At 40.8% G+C, this 25,843-nt stretch overlaps 1 protein-coding gene across 4 annotated transcripts in view; it reads right to left on the reverse strand.

Annotated features, from left to right (window-relative positions):
* The window catches only part of SLC11A2 (solute carrier family 11 member 2), a 38,303-nt gene that overhangs the window by 6,797 nt on the left and 5,663 nt on the right, over positions 1–25,843 (reverse strand). For 2 of the 4 annotated variants that reach the window (XM_090273159.1, XM_090273162.1), the window contains exons 2-16: positions 16,006–16,059; positions 14,370–14,518; positions 13,700–13,825; positions 13,175–13,294; positions 11,217–11,323; positions 10,598–10,668; positions 10,422–10,489; positions 8,566–8,721; positions 7,758–7,916; positions 6,686–6,772; positions 5,669–5,788; positions 5,370–5,519; positions 4,753–4,826; positions 3,667–3,820; positions 1,812–1,865 (exon numbers count right to left, since the gene is read on the reverse strand). In XM_090273159.1, the coding sequence (XP_090129285.1) occupies positions 1,812–1,865; positions 3,667–3,820; positions 4,753–4,826; positions 5,370–5,519; positions 5,669–5,788; positions 6,686–6,772; positions 7,758–7,916; positions 8,566–8,721; positions 10,422–10,489; positions 10,598–10,668; positions 11,217–11,323; positions 13,175–13,294; positions 13,700–13,825; positions 14,370–14,518; positions 16,006–16,059 (1,649 nt within the window). Of the gene's footprint in view, positions 1–1,811; positions 1,866–3,666; positions 3,821–4,752; positions 4,827–5,369; positions 5,520–5,668; positions 5,789–6,685; positions 6,773–7,757; positions 7,917–8,565; positions 8,722–10,421; positions 10,490–10,597; positions 10,669–11,216; positions 11,324–13,174; positions 13,295–13,699; positions 13,826–14,369; positions 14,519–16,005; positions 16,060–20,835; positions 20,859–20,885; positions 20,984–25,843 lie in introns of those variants that run through there. The other 2 variants (XM_090273160.1, XM_090273161.1) reach the window with 2 other exon arrangements.

Consider the following 25,843-nt stretch of genomic DNA (forward strand, 5'->3'; position numbering starts at 1 on the left):
CTAAATATTTGGGACTTTGAGACTGACCGGGACCACCCAGACTTAGAACAAAGGTAAATGTTTTTGTACTGTCTTTACAAGAATTTTGGGTCAATTTGGCTTTCACCTACTGTAGCCAGACCTACTGCAGCTTAAGCTGTCACCCTCCAACATCTTCACAGGGGAAAGGGGCGGATATGAAGAGGAACAGTTAGGGAAATTTGTCTTTCATGATCTTATGCTATTATTACTTGAGTGGCTACATAAAGGTATGTCAGTGAAACACTAGTTTACCCTTAACAGAAGACAGTCTATCCACTCTGCACTTTTGATGGTGTGCAAGATATCAGCAATAATGCCTTTAGGTGCTCAAATGAACAGAGAACATCAATCCACCAGGACTCCAGAAGAAAGCCCGCCCCAAATGAGAAGTCATTCAATGCCATTCCCATTACTGTAATCACCAAGTCAACAGCTATACAAGACTTGATCATTTATCTCCATCAGACAAATGTGATTTGATCTGAGATAATCACACAGTCCTCCGGCTCCGCATGTAAAAATGTCGCAAGTGGCTGAAGAGCAGAAGCTTCGTACTGAAGGGGCCCATTTCCTCTGACTCCAGAGCTCCACCACCTGGTCTCAGAGTGTTTCCCTCTGAGGGATGGCTGAGGAGAGTAGCCCAGTGCCACCTTGCTGAGAGAACTTGGCAACCTTAGTGATACTTATTGACTTGCTGAGAGAGAGCTTTGCATCGGTTAGGTCCACAGCTCGAGACTGCCTTGCAAGTCGTCCTGGGCACACTTCAGAAAAACATGATGATTCTGGTAGGAGGTGGCTTTTAGGAATATAGCAGATGGCTCTTCTTCTCCTTTCAAGTCCTTTCTCCTTACCCCAGAGTCTCAGGAGAACATCAGTTTATAAATGCTACCATCTTTTTTCTATCACCCTCCTGAAGGAGGAAGGTGAAGGTTTTACAACTATATATGCTTGAGACTAAGTATCAGGAAAGCTCTGTGTATAAACATAGAAGTTACTAAAATCAGGACTCCCAAGAAAATCCTGATAAGCACTCAATCTCTGAGGAAAATCTCCTAAGTGATTTTCGAGGTGATTAGTAACTACCACCTGCAGGTGAGGTTTGCTATTTGTCCATTTATCACCTTTATGCTTTCTTACTCCTCTTAATTTCCACTGAGAAATTTAAAGTAGAAATTAAGTTAAAAGAATTCTGAACCTGATAGAGGTAGTTGTCTCATAATTTTACATTTAATACGGATAAAACCACTCCAGTTGAGATTTTATATTTTTATAATTAAAATAATTGAAAGGGTACGTATAAGTATTTCTCAGCCTTGTAAAATTCATTATCTTTTAATAAACAAATTTCATACCCATTCTGTACTTTTATTATGAAATGTATTGCATTTCCCAAGTTTTTTTTTAGCACACAGCCAAGTTAAGAATCAGAGATTTCTCTCTCAAAGGGATAAAATAAGCTGGCCCGTCAAGCAGCTCCTGAAGAGTTTAGTGTTAGAATGATAGCAGCAAATCGTCAGCTTTTCAAAGATCCCATCTAAACAAGTTCCCAGGTTAGGAGGCCAGGAACAAAACAATTCCATCTTCCAAACATACGTGAAATAAAGTCTTCCACAACCAACAGTCGAGTCCTAAATGCAGTCTGTGCAATGGCACATACTTTGGGCTATGTTCACACAGTAAACCATAGAAACACACTGGCTCTGATGGCTACCTGGATCAGCCAAGCTGATCAGTGTTTACTTAGAATAGTCGGCGGTGGCTTCTTCAGTCAGGACTTTAGAGGTGCTTACCGTGCGCCCACAATCCAGGAAGGACATGCCCAATGCAATCAAACATTGCCAAATCTGAAAGATAAAACATAGTCATCATCCACCAACCTCTCAGGAAGGCCCACCGTGACTGCTCACACTGTGCCGCTCAGGTGCAAACTTGCTTTCTTCCTTGAACATCCAACTTTGCCTATCCTCTATCACCAAGTCATTTTCCCAACCACACAACCCCTTCAAAACATCCTGGAATCTGCCTTCTTCAGCAGCGCTTGTCCATACTAGTTACAATACTGAGCTCCCTCTTCTACTGCTTTGTGTTTGCAGTTTATTTCTTTCGTTGGACTTGGAGTCCCCTGAAGACTACTTTTCTTTAGCTCTACCCATTCCTTATAAGTTGCTCTGTAAAGTATATATTTTGGAGCTAAACACACTCTGGACTCAGCCCTCAGCATTAAAAATGGTCTTCAACAATCTCAATAGTTTCAGGCCGCCTGAGGACAACTCCGCACCTTTGTACCCAATGTGCATGAAGGATTGAGTCCCTTAACTTCCACAGTGAATTTTAAAAACAATTCCTGTCAAGGACATAATTCAGTTACTTGGGTTTCCTTGGAGTAAGTCGCTAGGTTACGGGGTCAGCATAATCTTAGTGTGCCCAAAAGAAAAAGGGATGCATCAATCCGGGACATAGTTTTACAATATTCCCTAAAGTGATTTTCTCAATCAAATACCTGACCTGTGGCAGACATTGACATGGGGACTAAGTAAGTGTTATAAAGATCGGCAGTGGGTTTCCAGCCTGCATTCTTAACCATTCTCTTCAGCAGATATGGCATAAATTCTGCTGTCCCTAATCCTCGACCCTTGTGTGTTTCAGAGAAACCTGTACAGAACAGGAAGGTGGGCTTGTTGTTGTTTCATTAATATAAGGACTGTTACAGAAGATTTGGAAAATAAAGAAAAGAATATATCCATAATCCCACCATCTTAAGACAAGGACTATTACCATTTTTATATAATTATTCAGAATTTAAAAAATTTTTTGATTATCTGGTACCTAATTCTACATTCTTTTTCTATGTGCTTTTATGACCATCATTTTTTTAGATAATTCTAAAACAATTCACTGTAAGACTATCACTTTTTATTTATTCCTTATTGGACAATATTAAGTAGCAGAGCTGAGAAGGGAGGTGAGCCTACACGCAATCCACCCGCAGCTCTGCAGTCTCGCTGCACAGCCCCTTCTTCAGCCCACCGTGCACCCCTCTCTGCTTTTCACACTGCTCCTCGTCTTTCAGTTCCCACACACTTTAGGAAAAGACAGAAGTGACGGAAATAGAAAGATGGTAGCTCTCAGGAACCAAATTTTATGGTTAAAAATATTGTTCTACCAAATATATATATGTATGGTTTAATCATAGCTAATTTAACAATTCCATGTCAATCAGCAGTTCTCAACCTGTGGGTCGCAACCTCTTTGGGGGTCGAACGAGCCTTTCACAGGGGTTGCCTAAGACCATCGGAAAACACATATAATTACATATTGTTTTTGTGATTTATCACTATGCTTTAATTATGTTCAATTTGTAACAATGAAAATACATCCTGCATATCAGATATTTACATTATGATTCATAACAGTAGTAAAATTACAGTTATGAAGCAGCAACAAAAATAAATTTATGGTTGGTGGTCACCATAACACAAGGAACTGTATTAAAGCGTCACGGCATTAGGAAGGTTGAGAACCACTGATGTAAATTATCTCAATAACCTAGAGATAGATTGCTCTTTCGGGTCCTTTCCAGATGTTAGTCAGCCCCACCTCTGCCACCCGATGCCTATGCCCCTGCCCCTGCCCAACTGGACTTACCAAGTAAAACACAAAGCTCAGATAAGCCACACTGACCACAGCAGCCACCACATACAATAACACGTGCCCTAGATCCTGGACATAAATTACAACAAAGTACATGTTGATGGAACAGACGATAAGGACCAAGATCCCGCCTGCGATCCTCCAGCCTCTGTAAAAGAATCAGCACAGTCACTGGTGGAACAATCCAACCCGGCCACAAACAGCAAAGGACACTGCATCTTGTGGAGGAGACAGGAGTAAGAAGCATTTCCAGATAGGTATGCTCCCCCTCTGGGGGGCAGGCCCACGCCTTCCCCTTCCCCCTCTTCTTCCCTCTCAGGCATGCACTTGCTTAACTCTAAGGATCCCCATGAGACTTGCAACCAGGGACAACAGGCAGCAGCAGCTCCTCCCGGGCTAATCCCCTGACCCTGTCTCCAAGGCTCCCTTTGCTCTGACTTCTCAGTGACCCAAAGCAGCCCCACCTAGTCTCTCCTGTTCTTCTATCTTAAGCCCTTCCTTGTTCCACTGTCCCCAGCTTTAGTAAATGTACTCTCAAAATAAAAAATAAAAAGAACTGGAAAATGGCTCTTAGTATGTCCCAGATTTGGTTAAATGACCCAAAATTAGACACTGATAGGGACAAAGAAGGGAATAAATACTATCAAATAACTCCTATTATTTAAGTCTCTAGAAATGCATCAAGCCCTAAAAATGGGACAAGTCATGAGTCTCTAGAGATGCAACAAGTCATTTCAACCACCCTCGTATCCTTTAAAGATGCCCATAAAAAGTATTACTTACACCTTCTCATTAAGATCATTAACATGGAGTTTACATGCTTTACACTACAATGGCTGAAGCTAAAGAGTTAAAGCTAAAGAGTCATAGCTCTCAAGCTAAACTTTCTCCCCCTTTAAAAACAAAATGCCCTTGCCTTACTTTACTACATTCACAGTCTCCATTTTCTAAGCCAAAGACTGAGGGGGCAGCACAAGCAACTACCTTTCAAACCCCTACATGACCCACTCTTCACTGACCTATTTGATAAAGATACCCTTGTCGCACATGGCTGTGGGGAACTGAGAGGTGTACACTCACATTCCATTGGCAAAGTCACTCATTACTGGCCGCAAGCTTGTAAACGTGAGGATGGGTATGAGAGCAAAGGGAAGCTGGAAAAAAAAAAGCAAAACTCAGATGGGGCCACTGGGGGGCCTAGTATCACCCCAGAGAGTGGCACTGTTAGTGAGAGGGAAGCACAGACCTCGCCTCATCTACTGTGTGAGAAATTATCCTATCATCCCAAGTGCTCAAGCATTATGTTGAAATGTGCACAGCTATCATTAACCTAGCATCAATTATGATCATAAGTGTCTTTATAAACATTTGTATCTGCTTTCTCTTATCCTGCTTAGGACCTAGGAGTGTCCTATACATCATTTAGTATTTGCTTGGCTTAATAAACAATAATTTTGTGTTCTACATGTAATTCTAGTTTACAATTCCCACTCAATAGGCTTTAAAAAAACCCCAAGTCATTTCTAAAACCCTTTCAGATGCCAGGGATTTCATATATTGTACATTTACTGCAGGCCAAGACCATGCTTCTTCCTCTTTCTTCTTTCCCCAGCACAGGGCACGAGGCTCGAGGCCTAAGGGCAACCCATAACGCTGCCTGACTAGGTACAATGTGCGTTTTCCCGCTTCCTCCTCACCTGCAAGCTCTGCAGAACGTTGAGGAAGTCATTCATCCCCGTTAGGTGTTCTACATCTTGGAAAACAGCAACAAGCAGAGTGGGGATAATAGCAATAGAGCGGGTCAGAATCACTCGGGCAAAGCGTGACCACCTTAGGTTCAGGAATCCCTGGAAGAAAACACAGAGGCAGGATGAGTGTCTGGAACAGGAAACAAAAGGTTTGGAGGCTCAGGCAGACCTTAGAAGCGTGGGATTAAGAAGTAACAAAAGGGCAATTTCCTTTTCCTCTAGTCTTTACCAGTCCAAACAGCACATACCTCCATGACAAACTGGCCAGAATAGGTTCCTGTCATGGTAGAGCTCTGTCCTGCAGCCAGGATCCCCACAGCCCAGATGTAGAGGGCAGCCGGCCCAAAGTAACATCCCAGAACAACGCCCTGGGAAAGGGGAGGGAGAAATACGTGTCAGTGAACTGCGCAGACAACACCCAAAACTGCGTTTCTCTCTCTCCTTTGCTACGCACCCACCTAAACCAAGTGCTGTGCAACCCCCTGTCCCAGAAGCTCAACCCAGGTCCTAACTTCATTCTAAAAGCTTTCACTCTAATTTTGTCGAATGATCCTTCATTCATCAGCCTAGTCCTTTCTCTTCTTCAAGCTCCTAAAGGCTTCATCTTCAACCTACACCTTAAATATATATTTTAAAAAGTCTACACTACATTTCCCAACTTATACTGCTTAACACACTATTTTAGAACATAGCAGGAGCCCTGACTGGCGTGGCTCAGTTCGCTGGGCGTTGTCCTACAAAGTGGAAGGCTGCCGGTCTGATTCCCAATCAGGGCACATGCCTGGGTTGCTGGTTCATCCCAGGTCAGAGCACATATGAATGGCAAGCAATCGATGTTTTTCTCCCTCTCTTCCTCCCTCCCTTCCCCTCTCTAAAAATAAATAAATAAAATGTTCTTAAAAAAGAAGATAACAATAGTGAAAAGGTCAAATAAATTTGGGAAATGCTATATGCATACATATTCTACTCTTGGAGGTTCAGAATGTAACTGAGGCCCCAATAAAGAACACTTTTCCAGATATACTTTCTATAATCACCCCAATTAATATCCTGTAGAACACTGTACTATCAACACAAGTTTGGGAACTACTGAAACAATTCATTTTTTAGCTGATCCTCTATTCTTTCTATGTAGTCCACAATGCTTGTCTAGTATCTGGACCTCTGAAATAAATGCCACTGCAAAGAAGATATGCTCAGCCCTGAAGTGAACCCACAGAAAAGACCAGCTACTATGCCAAAAACACAAATCTGAACAGGTTTACCCCTTTGTAGATGTCCACGGCCAGTGTTGAGTTATCATCAGGAAAAAGGCCAGTATGGGGACTGCTGCTATTTCTACAGACTTCAATCTGGAAAAGAAAGCAATTTAGGAGCAACTTTTATTTTCGAGGCAAGGACCAGAAAAGAGGTCTCCTACAGATCACACACAAGTCCCCTAAGAAACACTGGATACAGCTTGTGACGGGGTGGAGACAGACAGCAAGCATCACCTGCACTCTTCCTCCATAATCTTTCTGTACCTCCATGTCATCAAAAATATTTACTGTGTTAAGAGTGTACATTCTTGGGTCACTTCAAATGATAACAGGAAGAGAGAGCCCTTAATAAGGCTTCAAATATGAGAGGACACCAGAATAGGGAGTCCTTAGTCAAAGCAGCACCAGGGGTCTGAGGTACTATAGATGAGAAGCAAAGTGGTGATCAGAACTAGATAGGCCTGGCAGGGTAGCTCAGTTGGTTAGAGTGTCATCCTGATACACCAAGGTTGGGGATTTGATCACCAGTAGGGCACAGACAAGAATCAACCAATGAGTGCATAAATAACTGGAACAACAAATCAATGTTCCTCTCTCTGTCTCTCTCAAATCAATTTTTCAAAAGTTAAACAAACAAACAAAACTAGAGAGGCAATCAGAAACTGAGAACACAGAGAATTCAAAACTGACAAAACAGTCTGTCCTAGCAACAGTTAGTTTCTGTTTGGTTTGTCGACTCCTCCCAACCTGTCCCCATCCCAAACTAGGAATGGCAAGCAAGCTGGCAACTGATAAACAGGCAACAGAGGGCCAAACAGATGTGAAGCCACTAACAAAACAGCACGAGGCCATCTTTAATCCGAGCTGGTCTCCCTGATCAGCCAAAAGCAGGGGAGAAGGAACTAGGCTCGGTCAGCCCCGGACTGCAGACGCTGACTAGTACAGTGACTCAGGGGACAGCGCTGAGGCTACAGATCTATTTCCCTTGAGCCCCAAGTCACTGTCACATTTTCCTACTCCATCCCAGCCTTCACGTTACCCTCACATTCACTACTACCCATGACCCCTGCTCACTCACCACCTGCTGGTTGGTTTTCCAAAAAAATGCTTCGGCAAAGACTGAGACGACAAAGACATTGATGATGAAGGAAACAAAGAGAGCAATGCAGGATTCAATGAAAAAGTACTTATTGGCTTCACGAACTTCCTCCTTTTTGGCTCGGTTTACCTGTCTTGACTGGAGAGAGAATAGTGGTAGTCATTTTTTTTTTACTTTTTGGAACAAGTTTCCGTGTAGTACTTCATGAGTTTAGAGACGACTGAAAGATTGAGAGGGCAAACAACTGACCAGATGAAATGTGAGAGAACTCGCTTACATCCTCATTCACTAAGTAAGAACTTCTTGACCCCTGGATGACATTACACATTCCTCAAATGGGTAGGAGTAATTAAGTGACTACAGAGCTCTCAGTTATTGTGGCTGAAAGAACCAGGAAACCTGTCCTAAGAAATGTATAACTTTGTTATAAAGGTCTTTGAAATCTCCCAGCAAACGATTGTTAAGACTGGCTGGGAAAAGGTTGGTTGGGCTCTTCACTCCTGACCTCCTCAAAGTCACTCAGGGTTTTGAGATTAAAACACAAGAGACTGGGTGCACTTTCAGACCTTTTATGAAGAACTTTAGTCCCAGTTTCTCTCTGGGGGATTGGTTATCTCTGCTCATAAACCAGAGTTCAAGTGTGCAGAGTTTATAAATGTCCAACCACAGAGAAATACCATGCCCCTCTGGGGCTCTAAGTTGTAAACTAAGTTATGTGTCCCTTGCAACTAAAGCAAAACAGCCCATGACCTCTCCAGGAGGCCACTGAGATAAAGGCCTTGCTCACCTTGACTAAGGCAGAATGCAGGTACATGTTGTGTGGCATGATGACAGCTCCCACGATGCCCACAGCCTGCTGGACCTGTGGGGTGCCACAGCCTGAACAGGATGGCACGAACATGCCCTTGAGTACTTCGCTCTGGTTGGGTCTCACTGTAATATACTACATATCAACACAACAACTATTAGCCTTTACTGGAATACGAGATCAAGGGATTAACAGCACTAGGAAACACTCAGCACCCTTTACTGCTTGTCTTACAACTCCTTCTTCTTCAGCAACTATCTAGGATAAGGAGGAATAAAGAACCATCAAAAGCCAAGCAGCATAAGGGGCCCACAGAGATCAGAGAATTCAACACCAGGGTACCCGGATATTTTACATAGTATTTTAGATACACAAAATAGATGTAGAGAGCATGTAATTAATATTCAAAAGACATAAAATGGCTGCTAAGGGCCTTACTGATATTAATTTCACAGTAACTCCTATCAGACATACCCAAGAAGATAGTCAATTCTTAACTATCCACACTTACGCTCTGTTCACCTATATTCACCTAAAAATCACTGTTTGCCACTAGCATAAGCTGACTTGCTCATAAACACTTTTCCCTGGTTCAGCATTTCTCTTGAAAGTCTTAGACCAAGCTGTATAATCTACCCAGATTAGATATATTTTTAAAAGTCTAGCCAGGCCAATAAACAGGTATCAGTTAAATTGAACACAGAAAGGTGCTATTACTGCATGTAATGATACTGATTCCTAGGAGTGTTTGGGTTAGGGCACAACCAGGAAAAATCTACTATATTCCCTACAGCTGCAATACAGAGAAAGTTCAAGATGCAGCTGGTAGAAACCAGAATGAGCAAAAGCAGATCCCTCCAAGTTAACAGCCAAGAGTCACCATGTACTAACCTCTCTAACTCCCTCCAAAGCTGCTCTGCTGTTAAGATGGCCAATTTGGAACCAGGTCATTTAGTCTGGAAAGTCCTAGAAAGTCTAGTCATTTTTGACATAGGAATCCCTGCAGACCCTCCTGGACACTAGTCTTTGCTATAGATAATGTTCCTTCACAATTGGCCCAAGGCTCAATCGGCTTTTTCTTCCCTTTCTTTTTTTCCTCCTGCTTTTACTTTCATTAACATTTTTTATTTTAAGCTGAGTTTACTCCTGGGCCCTAAGTTTTTGTTTCTTCAGTTTCTTCTGGGGCACCTCATGCTTCTGTGAAACCTCCTCTTCTGGCTTAGGGACCACCTGCTCTTTTTCAGCACCATCATCTCTGTGTGGCAGGGAGAGCTCACGTGTGCGGTAACCAGCCCTTGGGCTCTGGAAGTACTGCAGCCCATCGTGGGAGCTTTGTTCACCTCAATGAGCTCAATGACCAGAGCATCTACATCGAAACCCATCAGCTCTGCATTATTCTACATTTATAAGCAGATGCAGCAAAAATTCAGCACTCTTTCTGGGCCAGCACTACTGTTTTGCCTGGACACACCTGCAAACTCCACCGCTGTCACAATGAAATGTCACACATTGCTTCTGCTAAGTGACATCCTTCAGGTACTCAATGGCTTTTCTGATATGCATACCCTTGATGGCCAGGGCAGCTTCATGAGTGTTCTTAAAAGTGAACACAAAGATTTGAACATCTTTACTTGCATGATTTTGCATGGTTTCAGGGTCAAGAGAATAGCAAACTATTTTCAGAGGTCACCTCAGGCCACTAACAAGGAGAAGAAGCAATTGGCTTTGTCTTAGCATATCCAGTACAATTAAACCATCCTAGCATTATTCTGTCTTAAATAATAAAGGCAAGAACTTTTTTTTTACAAAGCTAATGAACAGCCTAGAACACTTGCCTCATATCCAAATGTGAGGGCCATAACAGTGATGAGAAAGCCAAAAAATGCTTCCAGCTTCCGCAAGCCTAAAGGAGAAAAAGCAGCAGTGAGTTCAAAGGAGACAGACTTCCCCATCAGCCACATCATGGAAAAGTAGCTTCTTTGTCTAACCCTTCCATTCCCACTCTACTTACCATATTTGTCCAAAAAGAGAAATACAAAGGTATCTGCAATGGTGATAAGAACTCCACCCCATAGGGGAACCCTGGGTCAGGGATAAGAAATGGAAATTAAAGGAAAGAAAGAAAACATTGAGAAGCACTTTCTTCCCAATAGCCCTCCATACAGGCAACATCTGGAGAAGCAAGGGCTTGTGGGAGAGGAGACAGTGGCAGGAGGCCAGGCCTTGGCTAGTCCAGGATCACAGCACCAAGTGAATAATACTCATTCAAACTTGACTGTCTACTATGTCAGATATTTAGGATATAAAGCTGAAAAGAATGGGTCTTACCCCTCAAGGAGCTCACTGTCTAGTGGGATAATTTGACATAAAAATAAATAAATGTAACAGACTATAATACACAAATAAAATACATATTCATAATAGAGGTGTATATAATCCAACATAAGAACAGGGAGATACAGAGCCTACATCTGCCAGGAGAGAGGAAGGCGGTCCCAGAAAGGTTCCACAGAAAATATAATAAACTTGAGTTGAATCTTAAAAATTGAAAATGAGTTGGGGTTTTGTCTTTACATTTGCTCTAAAATCTAGCAAAATACTGATTACTTTCTAAAGGGAAACCCCCTCACCTTCCTACAGACAGGAGATTGATGGCAATGGCTGAGCCAATAACTTCTTGCATATCTGAGCCAATGATAGCCAACTCCACCATCAGCCACAGGATAATTCGTGGGACCTAAACATCAAACAGAAGAAAGACATGGTTCTAATTAATCATTTCTAGGAACTTCCCGGATCGTTTGGAATTCACATTTTGGAACTGACCCATGAAAACTCCTTTGTAAGCCTTCAGTCTAGAGATAAAGTACCACAACTTGGCTCCACCTGCCCCATCACTGCACTGTGGGCCCTAGCCAGAGAAGGTAAGGGTGCTTTAATGTGGCAGAGCTTATGAGTCAAGGTCTGTGCAGCCACTGAGCCTAATTTCTTTTCTTTTCTTTCCATTTAAGAGAGGAAAAGAATTTCCATTCATTCATTTCCATTTAATTTCCTGCCTAAAAACAATCCTAAAAGCCTTAAGGAGAAATCGCCTTGGCTGGTGTGGCTCAGTGGACTGAGAGCCAGCCTATGAACCAAAAGGTCATCATGCCTGAATTGCAGGCCAGGTCCCCAGTTGGCAGTGTGCGAGAGACAACCGATGAATGTATCTCTCACACCTTGCTGTTTCTCTCCCTCTCTCTCCCTCCCTTCCCCTCTCTCTAAAAGTAAATAAAGAAAATCTTAATGTAAAATTTTAAAAAAGATGCTAATATGGTCAAAATATTGTTCAGGAGAGAATAGAAAATGACTACAGAAGAAAATATCCATCCTGACTGTATCTGAAGAAACAAAACAAATGTGAAAAGGCTGGAGTTATCCTTTCCTCTAAAACTTTATTTACTGATTTTTAGAGAGAGAGAGGAAGGTACAGGGACGGGGGGTGGAGGGGACATTGATTTGTTGTTCCACTTATTTATGCATCACTGGTTGATTCTTGTATGTGCCCTGACCAGAGACTGAGCCCACAACCTAGGCATATCAGGATGACACTCTACCCAACTGAGCTACCTGGCCAGGACTGGGGTCACCCTTAATATAATAGGAAAGCAAGTGAAAAAATGACAGATATACAAAGGAACTCTGGGCAAAGCAGTTGGAATTGGGTGCTATATAACAAAAAAGTAAACTAATCTGATCAAACCATGCAAGTGAAAGACAAATTTAGTTAATGCTGGCTCACCGAGGACAGAAAAAGAACACTTCCAGGTATCTACTATCTCAAAATTTGTCACAATAAAACAACTGTTAAGATAAAGAAAGAGAAGCTAAAAGAAATGATAAATTACCAAGGTTTTCTTTTAAGAAGCATATAAGAGAGAAAAAAAAAGGATACTTTCTCACAGCCAGGAAAGGAGATTTAAATATTTGGCAAAATCAGAGAAGATCAGCAGTATCTTATCTCAGGATGAGCCAGGTTAACGCTGTCTTCCAGACACAGGCTCCATTTCTGCCTTAGGTGGCAGGAAGAAAGGCCCAGAGTGTCCAGAAGGAAGTTGTAGAGGACAGTGGGACATCCAGGCCCAGAGAAAATTGAAAAATAATTATTAGCAAATCCAAAGATCCTGCCACGAAGAGTTTGTATTATAAGGAAGAAATTACTTTTTTCAAATTGATGGCAAAGTCAAACAAAAAGAAAATACATATACTGTAAAATGATAGAGTAACACGAATGTATGAATGAACGTGCTTAGAGAGCACCCTCACCCCTCCGTGGATTGGGCACTACTAAATGCCAAAAGGCAGAGTAAATGGTTATGTTTAATTTTTCTAAGGAAACTTACTGGAAAAATTGAATATCAAGTTAGAATTTTAAAAAGCACAGAAATGTGGCTTGGAAGCAAGAAGGGAAGAGAGAACTTCCCTTGGGACTCCCAGCCTTCTAGACCACTGACCTCACGTCCTTCCTTATTTCAGTATACAGTAGTAGGGCCAGGCACACAGAGTCCACGGTGTGAGTGACAGATAAAGAGCACAGTACATTGCTCACCTTGGGATACTGACGGTGACACACTTCGGCGAGATGCAGCCCGGTGACCACTCCCAGTCTGGCTGCAAGGCGCTGCAGCAGGAGTCCCACGATGGTGGCCAATAGAAGAACCCAGAGCAACTAGAGAAGAACAAAGTCCCACCATAACATTCATGAGACAACTCAGGATTTTTTTGTTTTGTTGTTTGGCAAAGTGAATGGGAAACACTACATTCAGGAAAGAGCCCAGGTCAGGCACCAAATGACCTGAGGTCTGTGTCAGGTCCTGCACATAACCTGGTATATCTCCTTCTGCCTCCGTGAGCCTTAGTTTCTCCTATCTACATTTTCTCCTTTTATCAAGGAAATTATGTGGAGGAAATAAAATAAAATAAACAAATGGGAAAGTACTTTTCACCTAAGTGTCACTGCCAATGAAATATCTGCATGTAGGTCCACACTGATATCCAACAGGCAGAGTAGAGGAAAAGGATGTGAAAGTGTTGTGTGTGTTTAAAAGCGACACAGGTAGGGCTAGATGTTTACCTTAAACCCAGCCACTGCTCCAGACTGCAAATCAGATTCAATGTTGCCTGGATCCAGGTAGGCAATGCTCATAAGAAAGCCTGGTCCGGTGAAAGCCCAGAGTTTCCGAAAGCTAAAGCAAGAGTACTACAGGAGAGAAAAAGAGATAGAACTGATTATCCTCTCCAAACTACTGATTTATTTTATCACGTGTAAAACCAAAAGTATCAGCTTCACAAGAACAAAGGATTTGGAATGTTGGAACTTGGGTGTGTCCAAGTTTCACTTCCATCTTACCCACTTCTTATCCATAAGCTGGCCCCTTCTCTGTCCAAGTAAGAGCCCCGTCCTTTACCTGCTCTCTTCCATCAGCCTCTCATTTTAAAACCAAACAAACAATATCAGTACCTCTGTAACCAACCACTACCCAAATGGGACAAAAGCCATCTTAAAAAAAGGAACATAAAACTCACAACTTCCTTGATCAAAAAATGCTCATTAAAGACAACTTGGCAACTGTTTTCAAGGTCCTCATTTTCCTTAACAGTTTCTCTTTTCTCTGATTATAAAAGTTCAGTCTTCAGAGATGGCCTGCCAAAATTAGATCTGAGGCTGTAGATCTTGTGCAGCAGACCTTCCACTCACGTTTTCCCTACACAATCACTTTTTCTTCCAAGGACCTGCCACTAACCTCCTCCTCAGGAATGGCAATCTTCTCATCAAAATAGGTGGTGAAGGGGTCCTCTGAGCTCCCAGTGGAGTGCGGAAGAGAAGAGTCACTGTAGGCAGGGTTGATGGCACCAAGACTGGCAGAGTCCCCATGGTCTTCAGACGCATCATCTAAATGAACAGATTTGAAAAGAATATTTTTTTAAATGAACAAAATATACTAACAAGTCATCCTTAGTAATACTGAAATAAAATCTCTTTAATACTGTAAAATGAACAAGACTAACCTACCTCAATTTATTTCTACTTTATTTTTACTTGTATTTTTAATAAATTAATTTTTGACTAAGCAATACATTTGCATGATTGAAAATATGAGAAATACAAAAAAGCTTATGGTAAAAAAAAAGCTCCTCTCACTCTTCCCCAGTCATGCAGCTCCAGATCAATTTTTAACACAAATCTCACAGTGGTTTTCCTACTTTCATACTTTTATTCCCATTTGGCAATTTTTAGAACCATTTCATTTCCTTCTAAAAACACCGATGTCTAGGGCTCAAAATATAACACCTCCATACTAGCCTCATTGCTAACCTAAAACTAACTTTTAGAAGAAAGAAACTAGGTCAGTCTAGTGAGACACACACCACCACAACCCCTCCTCTCCTGGTACTCGGTAGGACTTACTCAAAGAAAACATCCTTGGGCATTATACCTCTGTCAGGGTCCTCAAAAAATGTGGACGTTGCAAAATCCTGCCACAGTTCAGGTTAAAATCTGCAGCTGCAGGGAAACCACCAAGCAGGAACCCCATTGCCTCCTGACTGAGGCCTGCAGTAAGGAGCTCTGGGTCACAGGGTGCCCCTCATGAAAGGAGGACTCATCTAAGACTGATATCAGTGTTTCCCTGAGCCTGGTATCCTGCAGTAAATATTAAATGCAGGCAAGGGGAGGTGGCAGAAAAGGGAAGAAAAGAGCTAATCTGCCAAAAAGATACAAAACCCAGCCATCAAATGGCTATTTTTGAATCACAAAGCTTTTATCTCAGTGTTTCCAAGAAATCCTTACAACCTCCAATTACGAAAACAAAAGCTTTCTTTCTATAAGGAGCCAACCCACTTTACTTTAAGTGGCTCTGAACTGATTTTTAAAATTTATAAAAAAAGGAATGGAAATCCTAAAGGGGAAGTTCAGAACTAAGAAGAATTGGTCAAAGCAGTCAAGAAGCTCTAATCGAATACACAGCATAAGGCACACACTCAGTATTTTATTGCTCCACACATATCTGAAAGGCCATCAGCAACCAAAACAGTCTAGAGGTTTTTATTACAGGTCTGTGAGTACAGTGTCCTGCCTTTGCAAGCATTACTGCTATAGAAACCACACTTGTAGCTAATCTTGGCTCATCTCAGAACTGGAAACAAGATGAGGCAGGCCCCTGGGGTTATAAATCCATTTTCATTTACAGCCTAAGTCACCAGATGATGACTCCTGAATGGAGCAAGTCTCCATAAACATACTGTTAGCTGGGGAAAGAGCAAACGGGGACAACTGTTGTTGGACTAGACAATGATGAGAAAAATATGATAAATTTCTGTTACTGACTTAAGCCTAATTCCAAATAAACATCAGACAGTAACACAAAAACGGTAAATTACCATCTTGCATCTTTTGTTCAGGACCCCACACCATGGTGTTCTTGGAATAGGATTCTGGAAAGTAGAAAAGGGAGGGAGAGGAATTAACAAGAACAAACTAACAAGTTCAAGAATGGCATTTTGTACTCTGTACAACCTAACCCTTATTATATGAAAAGAATCATTCTTCTACTGATTTAGATAACCTTGAAAATAATAACAGTTTTCACAGTATGAGTAAGAGATATTTAATAAAAAATGTAAGTCTTAATGATGTTTTTGCAGGCAAGACTTCAAAACCAAACTGAAGCAAATAGGATTTCTGAGAAGCAGGCAAATTTTTTTTCTTTAGAAGCAGGTCAGCTATGAATGGTTTAGCACCAGGTTCCTCACCACCGTGCACTGCCTGGTGGGCAGAGGGCAGCCCCCTTGCTAGCCATGCCCCGTTTCCCAGAACTAGAATTCTCCACATTAACCTGGTTCCAATGTGCAAGGCAAACACTTTTTAATAAGCTCCCACACAGAGGCTGCTGGGCAATCACCCAGTCTCAGTTGTGCCTCCAGATTAACCCAAATTTAAAACTTCACTCATTTCTCCCCATTTTTAAGAGTCTTTTTATTTTTATTTCTTTATTGACTTTAGAGAGGAAGTGGAAAGGAGAGAGAGGGAGAGAGACGGACAGACACAATCATTGATTTGCTGTTCCACCCATTCATGCACTCACTGGTTGATTCCTGCATGTGCCCTGATCTGGAATTTAACCCCAACCTTGGCGTATCCTTGGCATATGGGGAGGACATTCTAATCAACTGAGTTACCCTGCCAGGGCTATGATTTTTAAGAGAAGCGATCTATAACTCTTTTTGATCTAACAATTTAAGCTTGAAAAATAAAGTGAAAAAATAAAAAGGAGTCAGAGGGTCAAGCTACTAAATTATTAACTCCAAGTAGGCTGAGATATCAAAAAAATAATTATTATTCTTGTTTTAAATGACTCTTCAAAACTCAACCTTTTGAAGTTTCCAGTCCTACCTGAATATGGTCAGTACATTCATGCCTCCAGTTAGCCACCTGAATGACCTCAAAAAGAAAATGTTCCATTGTCTAAACCACTAGACATCTGAAGATTCCTAAGCTGGACCAAGATGAGGGCTAAGAAGGCAGAACTGATTCTTCTCAAGAATGCACTTTTTACTATAAACCTCTTGACTTTTCTTTCTCCTTGGGAACAATGTTGGTATTGCCTAGTAGTCGGGAGGCTTTGACTAGAAATAAATGATAAAGATTTATTCAAGGGTCTCATGTTTCAATTTTCTGGGAAGGGGAGGGAAAGCACCTCATCAGCATACTGGCAGTGGAGGGCCACTATTTTCCAGCCTCACTCCTATTTCCCTGGGGAGAGACTTCAGGTACAATGTTTCAGGTCTCATTCCCCAGCCCTCCAACAACGGGGAGAAGAAACTGAGCTTGTTCCTCCCCTCCTGGGCTTCCCGAGAGCTGGAGCACCACAAGAGCTAGGCGTGGCCTGCGAGATGCCAGCACTTCTCTTAGTCCTGCAATAAGCAACCTGTGAGAATGAGGAGGTGTCTGAAATGTCCAGCATTCCATAGGGTTAAGTTCAAGGGTGGGGGGAGGGGTGTTAATAAACCCAATTGGCCACAGATCTATGGTGTATTCTCCAGTCAACCCCACCAACAAGGCTTATTTAAAAATTTTTTGATCTATTGATTAAGGAATCTACTTCTCAGTCAATTACAAAATCAGAAGGGCAGAGATGAGGTAGTATTTATTGTTAACATCCCCACTTAAGTCCCGATAATTACTATTCTATTGAAAAAGGTATAAAGCCTCACCTTAGCTATCGTTTACTGTTTAAATTGTTTTTCCACCCTTTTCCCTTTGTTCATCCTAACTGAACAGTCCTCCACTTTGTTTTAGATAATCTATCTACCAACATATTCTATACTATACCTATCATAGAGAATTTGGCAAGTCAGACCCAAAGGGGGTTTTAGTTTTCATCTGTTTTCTCGGATGTAAATCATACCACCACTTGCTAATCTGGAAAACATTTTTCATCTCTACAATAACCAATATTCAGTATTCTGCTATAATGTACAACTAGCCATGTCCCTCCTATGAGGTTTTGAGCTGCCAGATGGCTAAATAGCAGCCGGTAGACCCCAATAACACTAAGTCCATCCCCTCTTTTAGCCATTTACAACAGCTCTTAACCTGAATGGGATTTACACATCTGATAACTCAGAGTTGGTAGCCACTTGGCTTCCAATCACAGCACGGCCCCTTGGCACCACCCAGAGCCTTTTTACTTTTATTTTACATATAATTCTAAGCCCTGGCTGGTTTAGCTCAATGGATTGAGCGTCGGCCTGCGAGCTAAGTGTTGCTTGTTCGATCTTCCAGTCAGGGCACATCAGAGAAGGAAAACTCTGACTCCAAAAAACCTCCGCTGCCTTGCGGCATACCTCTTCAGGGGAAAGGCTAAGGGAGTAAACCCCGACAGAAAATCCGGAGCCGGAGTCCCTAAGGCGGTTTGATGTTGTAGTCAACACCGGCAACTCCTGCGGCGCACCTGAAGCCAAGCTGTATCGACTCCGTCTTTCCCTTGGACCCTTCAGCTGCGAAGAGAGGGGGGGTCTGCTGCATGGGCAACAGCAGACCCTCCATATTACCCTGCCCAGGCTCTGTAGCTTCAGCGTCATCGTAAGATGTCGATTCAACACGGGAGGAGACAGATACTACCATGTCACTCCCGAGTCGGACTGCACAGCCATTCTCGGCGGTGCAGATAGACTCTTAAGAAGCTACACCATCGTCTCTCGAGACGGACGGCTGCCGACGACGAATTCTAAGCAGCCAGGAAATCAGATTATCCAAACTGACATTAAATTAAAAACCACAAATCAGATCTAGGACTAAGGCTCTTACAGGATAAGGTCTTGGGCCATTTGGTATGAGGCAAAGAGCCCTTCCTTATATATAATTATATAATTAATAATTACTATTAAGAATAACTTAAGTTTCTTAATTGTGGCCTGCTCACCAAGAACTGATTAAATTGGGTTATTTTTGTAGTGATGAATTATATCCTATTTAAGAAGACATAGAGTTGCCTTATACAGCTGAAGAAAATTTCTAAAATAGGCTACTTAAATTATACTTAAGATAGTGTATTTTTCTCCAAGTTTGTAGTCTGCAAAGATGATAGTTAAATACTGGGTTGGCCAAAAAGTTTGTTTAGTTTTTTCTATACGATGGCTCTTGCCTAGTTGCACTGAACTTCATTTGAAACAACTTTGTTAAGAATGTTTTGTGGCAAGCTCACTGCAAGCTAGCTCAGTGGACTAAGCTCCCGGCTGCAAGAATGTATTGTGCCAGCTGTCATATCAGCATGCGTTTAAAAAAAGCTTATCAAAATTGGTGAATTTTTGTACAGCCATTTTAATATTGAAGATGGAAGAAAATACACATTTTCAGCATATTGTGCTTTACTATTTCAAGAAAGGTAAAAATACAACTGAAAGGCAAAAAAGAAAAAGATCTGTGCAGTGTATGGAGAAAGCGCTGTGACTGATTCAATGTGTTAAAAGTGGTTTGCCAAGTTTCTTGGTACTATTGACATTTTGGCCAAAATGCTCTGGGGCTGTCTTATGCATCGGAAGATGTTTAGCAGCACCCCTGGCCTCTATCAACTAGAAGCCAATAGTGGGAGATAGCCAACATACTCAAAGTATCCAAATCAGTAAAGTTATTGCTGAAAATGAAAAATGTATCTTTTACTTTAAAGAAAAAACGTAACAGACATTTTGGCCAACCCAATAATAACTTTAGATAGAAATACCTTTTAAAATTTTGCATTGACTTTATTAGAGAGAGGAAGGGAAGGCGGGGCAAGGAGAGAGATCAATTTGCTGTTCCACTTATTTATGCATTCATTATAATATGTGCCCTGACTGGGAATAGAACCCACAGCTTTGGCATATAGGGACAATGCTCTACCCAAATGAGCTACCCAGCCAAGGCCAGAAATATTTCATGGTAAAAATTTTAATAATTAGCTGTGGCTGGTGTGGCTTAGTTGGTTGGGAATCCTTACCATCAGACTGAAAGGTCGCTGGTTCTATTCTCAGTCAGGGTACATACCTGCCGGGGCTGTGAGCCTGGTTCTGATAAGGGTGCATGCAAGAAGCAACAGATCAATGTTTCTCTCCCTTTCTTTCTCCCTCACTTCCCCTCTCTCTAGAATCAATTTTAAAATATTTAATAATTATTATTAGTATTCTAACTGGTTATCCCTATACTAATAACATACAGAGCCAATACTATATAAGAAGTCTGGTCTTCTCTCTGAACTCTCAGGAATGTATTATTCCAAGAGAGAAAATGGATTCTAGATTCCAACTTTCTCATCAAAACTTTTCATCAACAAACTACAAGCTCCATTGTCTGCAATGCACACAGAATATACTGGGGCAGGAAGCAGAGAGGGTCAGTTATGCCTGGTGTTGCTACACAGTATTTTAAGTCTCCATGAAAATTTAAGACACAGATGGAAGCAGTAAGTTAAAAATTTTCTTTTGATAAAGTTTAGGCCTGGCTGGTGTGAGTCAATGGATTAAGCATCGGCCTGCAAACTGAAAGGTCATCGGTTCAATTCCTAGTCGGGGCACATGCCTGGATTGCAGGCCAGGTTCCCGATTGGGGACATGCAACAGGCAACTGATCACACATTGATGTTTCTCTCCCTCTCTTTCTCCCTCCCTTCCCCTCTCTGAAAATGAGTAAAATCGTTTAAAAAAAAAAAAGAGAACATTTATTTAGAAACTTACAGAGGTAGTAAAAGTGAGCCCACTGGGCTATGTAGGCTCATGAAACTTACAGAGGGAGAAGAAGGGCCCTTGATGCTTAGGAGAGAGAAAGGCAAAGGTAATCTTCTGCAGGGAAGAAGTGGGGGAGGCAGAAGGTGCAGGAGTGCTCCTAAGGGAGAGAGTAGCTTAATATTAAGACAGTTTTGCTCTCTAAGGCTGTACAACCAGGTCATTTCAGTCATTTAATTACATTAAGGAAAAAATAAAGTTGAGATATAAGCAACCAGAATCAACTTAGCAATACTTTGATAATCACAATTAATACTGCTTTGACGTTCTAGATCACCACCAACCATCAAGTATCACCTTCTCTTACAGCTAATAAGTTTCATACTATCAAACAGCAACCAACAGAAAAAATGGCACTCGTGGTTAAATGTAATACAACTATTTTATCCCATTCTTTATCAAAAGCTGTAAGACTATTTTACAGTAAATAAAGCCAATAGTTATATTTTCTATCTAAAATTTCAAAAATCTACATATCCTTTGACCCAGCAGGTCTACTTCTAAGAATGTATCCTAAAGAAACACTCATATAAGGAAGTATATACAAGAATATTTCCCATAGTGTAGTATCAAAAGGCTGTAGCATCAAAAAAAATCCCAGATGTCCGTGGGGGACTGGTAAAATAAACTATGAACATTCATATGATGGAATACCATGCAGCACTTGTAAATAGGCAGATCTATAGATATTAATAGGAAATAATATCGAAGATACGTTGTCAAGCAAAAAAAGTAAAATTTATAAAACAGTATGCTATCATTTGTGTAGCAAAAAAGAGAAAGAAAAAAAAAGGAGAATATATACATGTACACATACTATCTCCAAAGGACAACGAAAAAGTAGGGGATCACAAATGAGGTGGGTAAAACAAAGACCTCTCACTGAATATTCACCTTGTACCATTTTGTTCTTTAAGAAGATTTTTTAGTCCTGGCTGGTGTGTCTCAGTGGATTGAGCACCGGCCTGTGAACCAAAGGGTCGCCAGTTTGATTCCCAATCAGGGCACATGCCTGGGTTGTGCGCCAGGTCCCCAGTTGGGGATGCATGAGAGACAAACACACATAGATGTTTCTCTCCCTCTCTTTCTCTCCCTCTTTCTCCCCTCTCTCTAAAAATAAATAAATAAAAATCTTTAAAAAAATTTTTTTATTCTGTGCAAGTATTTTTAATGCACAAAGATGATATGGATTCCCTTTTTTTTTTTCAATTACAGTTTACTTTCAATAGTGTTTTGAACTGATTTCAGGTGTACAGCATAGTGGTCCAACAATCGTGTACTTTACAAAGTGCCCTGATATTTCCAGTACCCACCTGGCATCATACACAGTTATGGCAATATTACTGACTGTATTCCCTGTGCTGTATTTTACACCTCTGTGACTGTTTTGTAATTGCCAATTTTTATTTCTGAATCCCTTCACCTTTCTCACCCAGCCCCCACAACCCTCCTCCTCTCTGATAGCTGTCTGTTCTCTGTATCTATAAATTTCAATTTTGTTTATTTTGTTTTTTAGATTCTACATATAAGTGGAATCTTACAGTATTTGTCTTTCTCTGACTTATTTCACTGAGCAGAATACCTTCTAGGTCCATCCATGCTGTCACAAATGGTTGGATTCGCTTTCTTTTTACAGGTAGAAGTAAAAAAATATTTTTATTTAGTAAGAAAAAGTATAAAAAACCTCAAACTTGTATAAATGAATAACAAACCATAATTTCAAGTTTTTCTGATAATGTATAGTTCTAAGAAAAACACATTTTAAAGAAAAAAATAAACACATGTTAAAGAATCTTAACAAAGAATAAACATTTAAAAAGTGTATCTTGATTGCAAATGACTTTCTTGAAACATTTCAAGAGTTCAATACATATTTTCAACCCATGACTGTAATCTAGGTGTCCCAACCCAGCCTCCATTCTCTACAGTCTTAAGACTTGAATGGAAAAATTGTGTTCTTGTTCCCAAGGAGTGGAAAGAGGAAAATCATGGCTTTAGAATAATTCTTGCTGAGTCAAGTGACTTCAAGTACGTCACTTAACTTCTCTGGGTCTTGGATTCCTCCTTTGACCAAATTCCTACCTTTTTTTCCATTCTTATCTGTCATGATCTCTCAGAGCAGGTCTGCACTGCCTATGCTGAACCTGGGTTCAGTCAAGTTATTTGGTCGTCCCTGATGGTCTCCAGCACCCACTGCTCTCTGGATTCCCTTCTTAACAAACACTGATAAAGCTTCTGTAGTGGGTAATTGGAGATCTGCAGCCGTCCACTGGCAGGCATATATTGCCTAAAGCTTAACTTACTATCACTTTGTCTTAGTGCCCAAATAGCCATCCTCTGAAATTGTGATTTAAGAGTTTCATCTGAATGCAAAGCATCAGAAGCCAAATCCTCAGGAAAGCATTTCCTGACTCTTAACTTGGGTTACATGGCCTTCCTCCATGCTCTCCCAAGGCCCCTGCTGCTTGCTTACCACAACCGTTCCTCTTACCCTATAACCCTGCAATCATTTTTCCCTGATACTATTTGGAAATTTTTCTCTAAGATTGAAAATGTATCAAAATAAAGAGTTAAATTCCAAACAACTACTTAATAATTCTGTGTTTCTCAGTATTTACAAGAACTCTGGAAGAACGATTTAAATAACTCAAACCTGTTTTTTAAAATTGGCCGAAGAAATTAATATTAAAACACATATAACATTAACTTAAACTTTCCCCCCTATGGTTAAAAGAAAGGTTCAATTTGAAATATTTTTTCTTGTAAAATTCCCCTTTAGAGAGCAAAGGCACTTGAAACTATTTCATTGATTTTAGAGCTGTATTCAATGTTACAAAGGTGTTCCTAAAATTGTAAGGTTTAGAGAGGAATGTTTTTAAACACTCTTCTAATTCTTTCCCTCTTTTTTCCTCCCCTCCTCTATGTAAACAAAGACAGCATTACCTAGGACAGTGATTTTCAGCTGGTGTGCCACAAGAATTTTTAAAACATGCAATACCTGACTAGTTAGTCAGGAGCAGTGACCGCTTTTCCCTTAGACTGTCAAATAAAAAAATGACAACAACCAACACAATAACAGCCATCTGGTGTGAACGAATCAAAATCACATCATTCTTTTTTTTTTTTTTTTTTTTTTTGTCAGATCAGCAAAAAAGATATTTTTTGGTCTGCCACAGAATTTGAGTAATTTATGTGTGCCATGAGATGAAAAAGGCAGAAAACCGATGATGCAGAAAAAGAATTTTCACAGAAGCAAACAGAAAGGTGTCTTCAGGCAAGCAACTGATTAAATGTGAACAGGAATGTTGGACGTTGACTCCCTCTTGAAGCCTCCTTCACTGTTCAGTGCCAGCAACATGCTGGTGACAAAGTAGAAAGAAACTGCCAGAGGCACAAATCAAGGTTTTAAAAAAGTGATACCTGAGTGTTTTAGAGAGTAACAAGTAGTGATGACTTTTTAACATTTGTCTGTGTTCTAAAGAAAACATCAAGATTTCCAGCCCTTCTAAAATTCCCCTTTTCATAAAGGTCTACTTTAAGGTTACAATCCTGATATTCCTACAGAACCATGACTATTAACCTAACACCTATGTTGTAGAAGATGTTTTTTAGGAAGGTGAACTTCTACCCCTTAATGACTGGGAGTCAATGAAACTGAAATATTCAAGTGCTTCAAACAGAGCTCATTGTTTTCTGAACCCTATGTGTTTTAATAAGGAGGATTACTAGCTACTTTTTTAAAAACGAAAGATTAGCCCTGGCCATATGGCTCAGATGGTTAGTGTCGTCCCATACACCACGTACAGGAGGCAACTGATCTATGTTCTCTCTCTCTCTGTGTGTGTCAAAGCAATAAACATACCCTTGGGTGAAGATTAAAAGAAAATTATTACTTCCTCTGTTTTTTCATTCCAGGTCAATCAAGATGCACCATTTTCTGAGTCTTTTCCATCTAGGACATCCATCTAATTAGTTCCAAAAAAAAAATGTGCCCCCACTGGGGGTGAGGGGAAACATCTTAGAAAAGCCATGTGAATTTCTAAATTACTCTTGAGGATGTGAAGTTTAAAATTATTACTTTTTATTTGGATAAGTGTATCCTACTTTTCTCTTATGAAAATCAATTCAACATAAAAATTTTAAAGGTCAGGTTGAAGACTGATTACATCTACTTCCTGACAGAAAGGACAGAGTGAAAAGCCCCTCTGGTGTTAGCCTATGAAAAAGGCCTAGAAACTAATTCCTCTCTGCCTGGTGGGTAACATCAGAATGTCTCCAACCGAAAGCCAGTCAAGCACGCCCAGTTCATAAAGTAGAAACAGTGCTGCTATTGTACAACGTGCTTAATACGCACCTGGGCATCTGGTATGCGTGTAAGTCTCTCTCTCTTGCACAATGGCCATTGAATACCAGCTTAAATTGTGCTTCACATTACTGACTTCGTGTGCCATAGTAATAATCTTGCTTCATCTACCAGAGAATGCCTCAACATCATGTTTGCTGTTTCTCACCTAAGTTGGACTTTTGAGACTCTGTTTTATAGTTGAAAGAAAAACCTGACGTTGAGAACATCTAACGACAAAGAAGGAAAAGAGAAATGTAATTAGCAAAAGGAAACGGAATAAGGTATGAGGAGAAAGAGTACAGTTGATAGTGAAACCAGCTGCTTGGGTGTGAACAACGATAATAGTTCGAAGAAATGTGGTCAGGCCGTCAAGAAGTACAGATCTTTTAGACAAAAATATCACTCATCAACCAGAGACCTCAAAATCAGAAGGGCCCGATACCTGCTAAACAGAACTCTTCACTTTCTCTGCTCAGTGGCGAGGCCTAACCAGCTTCTAAACATTTACTGTACATTAAAGTCTTACTTCTAGAGACTACAGTTTGTCTTTGTTCCTCCCAGCTCGCACAGTGTGAGCTTCCCCTGATTTCCTCTTAACCAGAAATTTACAGCAGT

Source organism: Furipterus horrens, unplaced genomic scaffold (assembly GCF_987537825.1).
Source record: "Furipterus horrens unplaced genomic scaffold, mFurHor1.1.pri manual_scaffold_4, whole genome shotgun sequence".
Taxonomy (NCBI): domain Eukaryota; kingdom Metazoa; phylum Chordata; class Mammalia; order Chiroptera; family Furipteridae; genus Furipterus; species Furipterus horrens.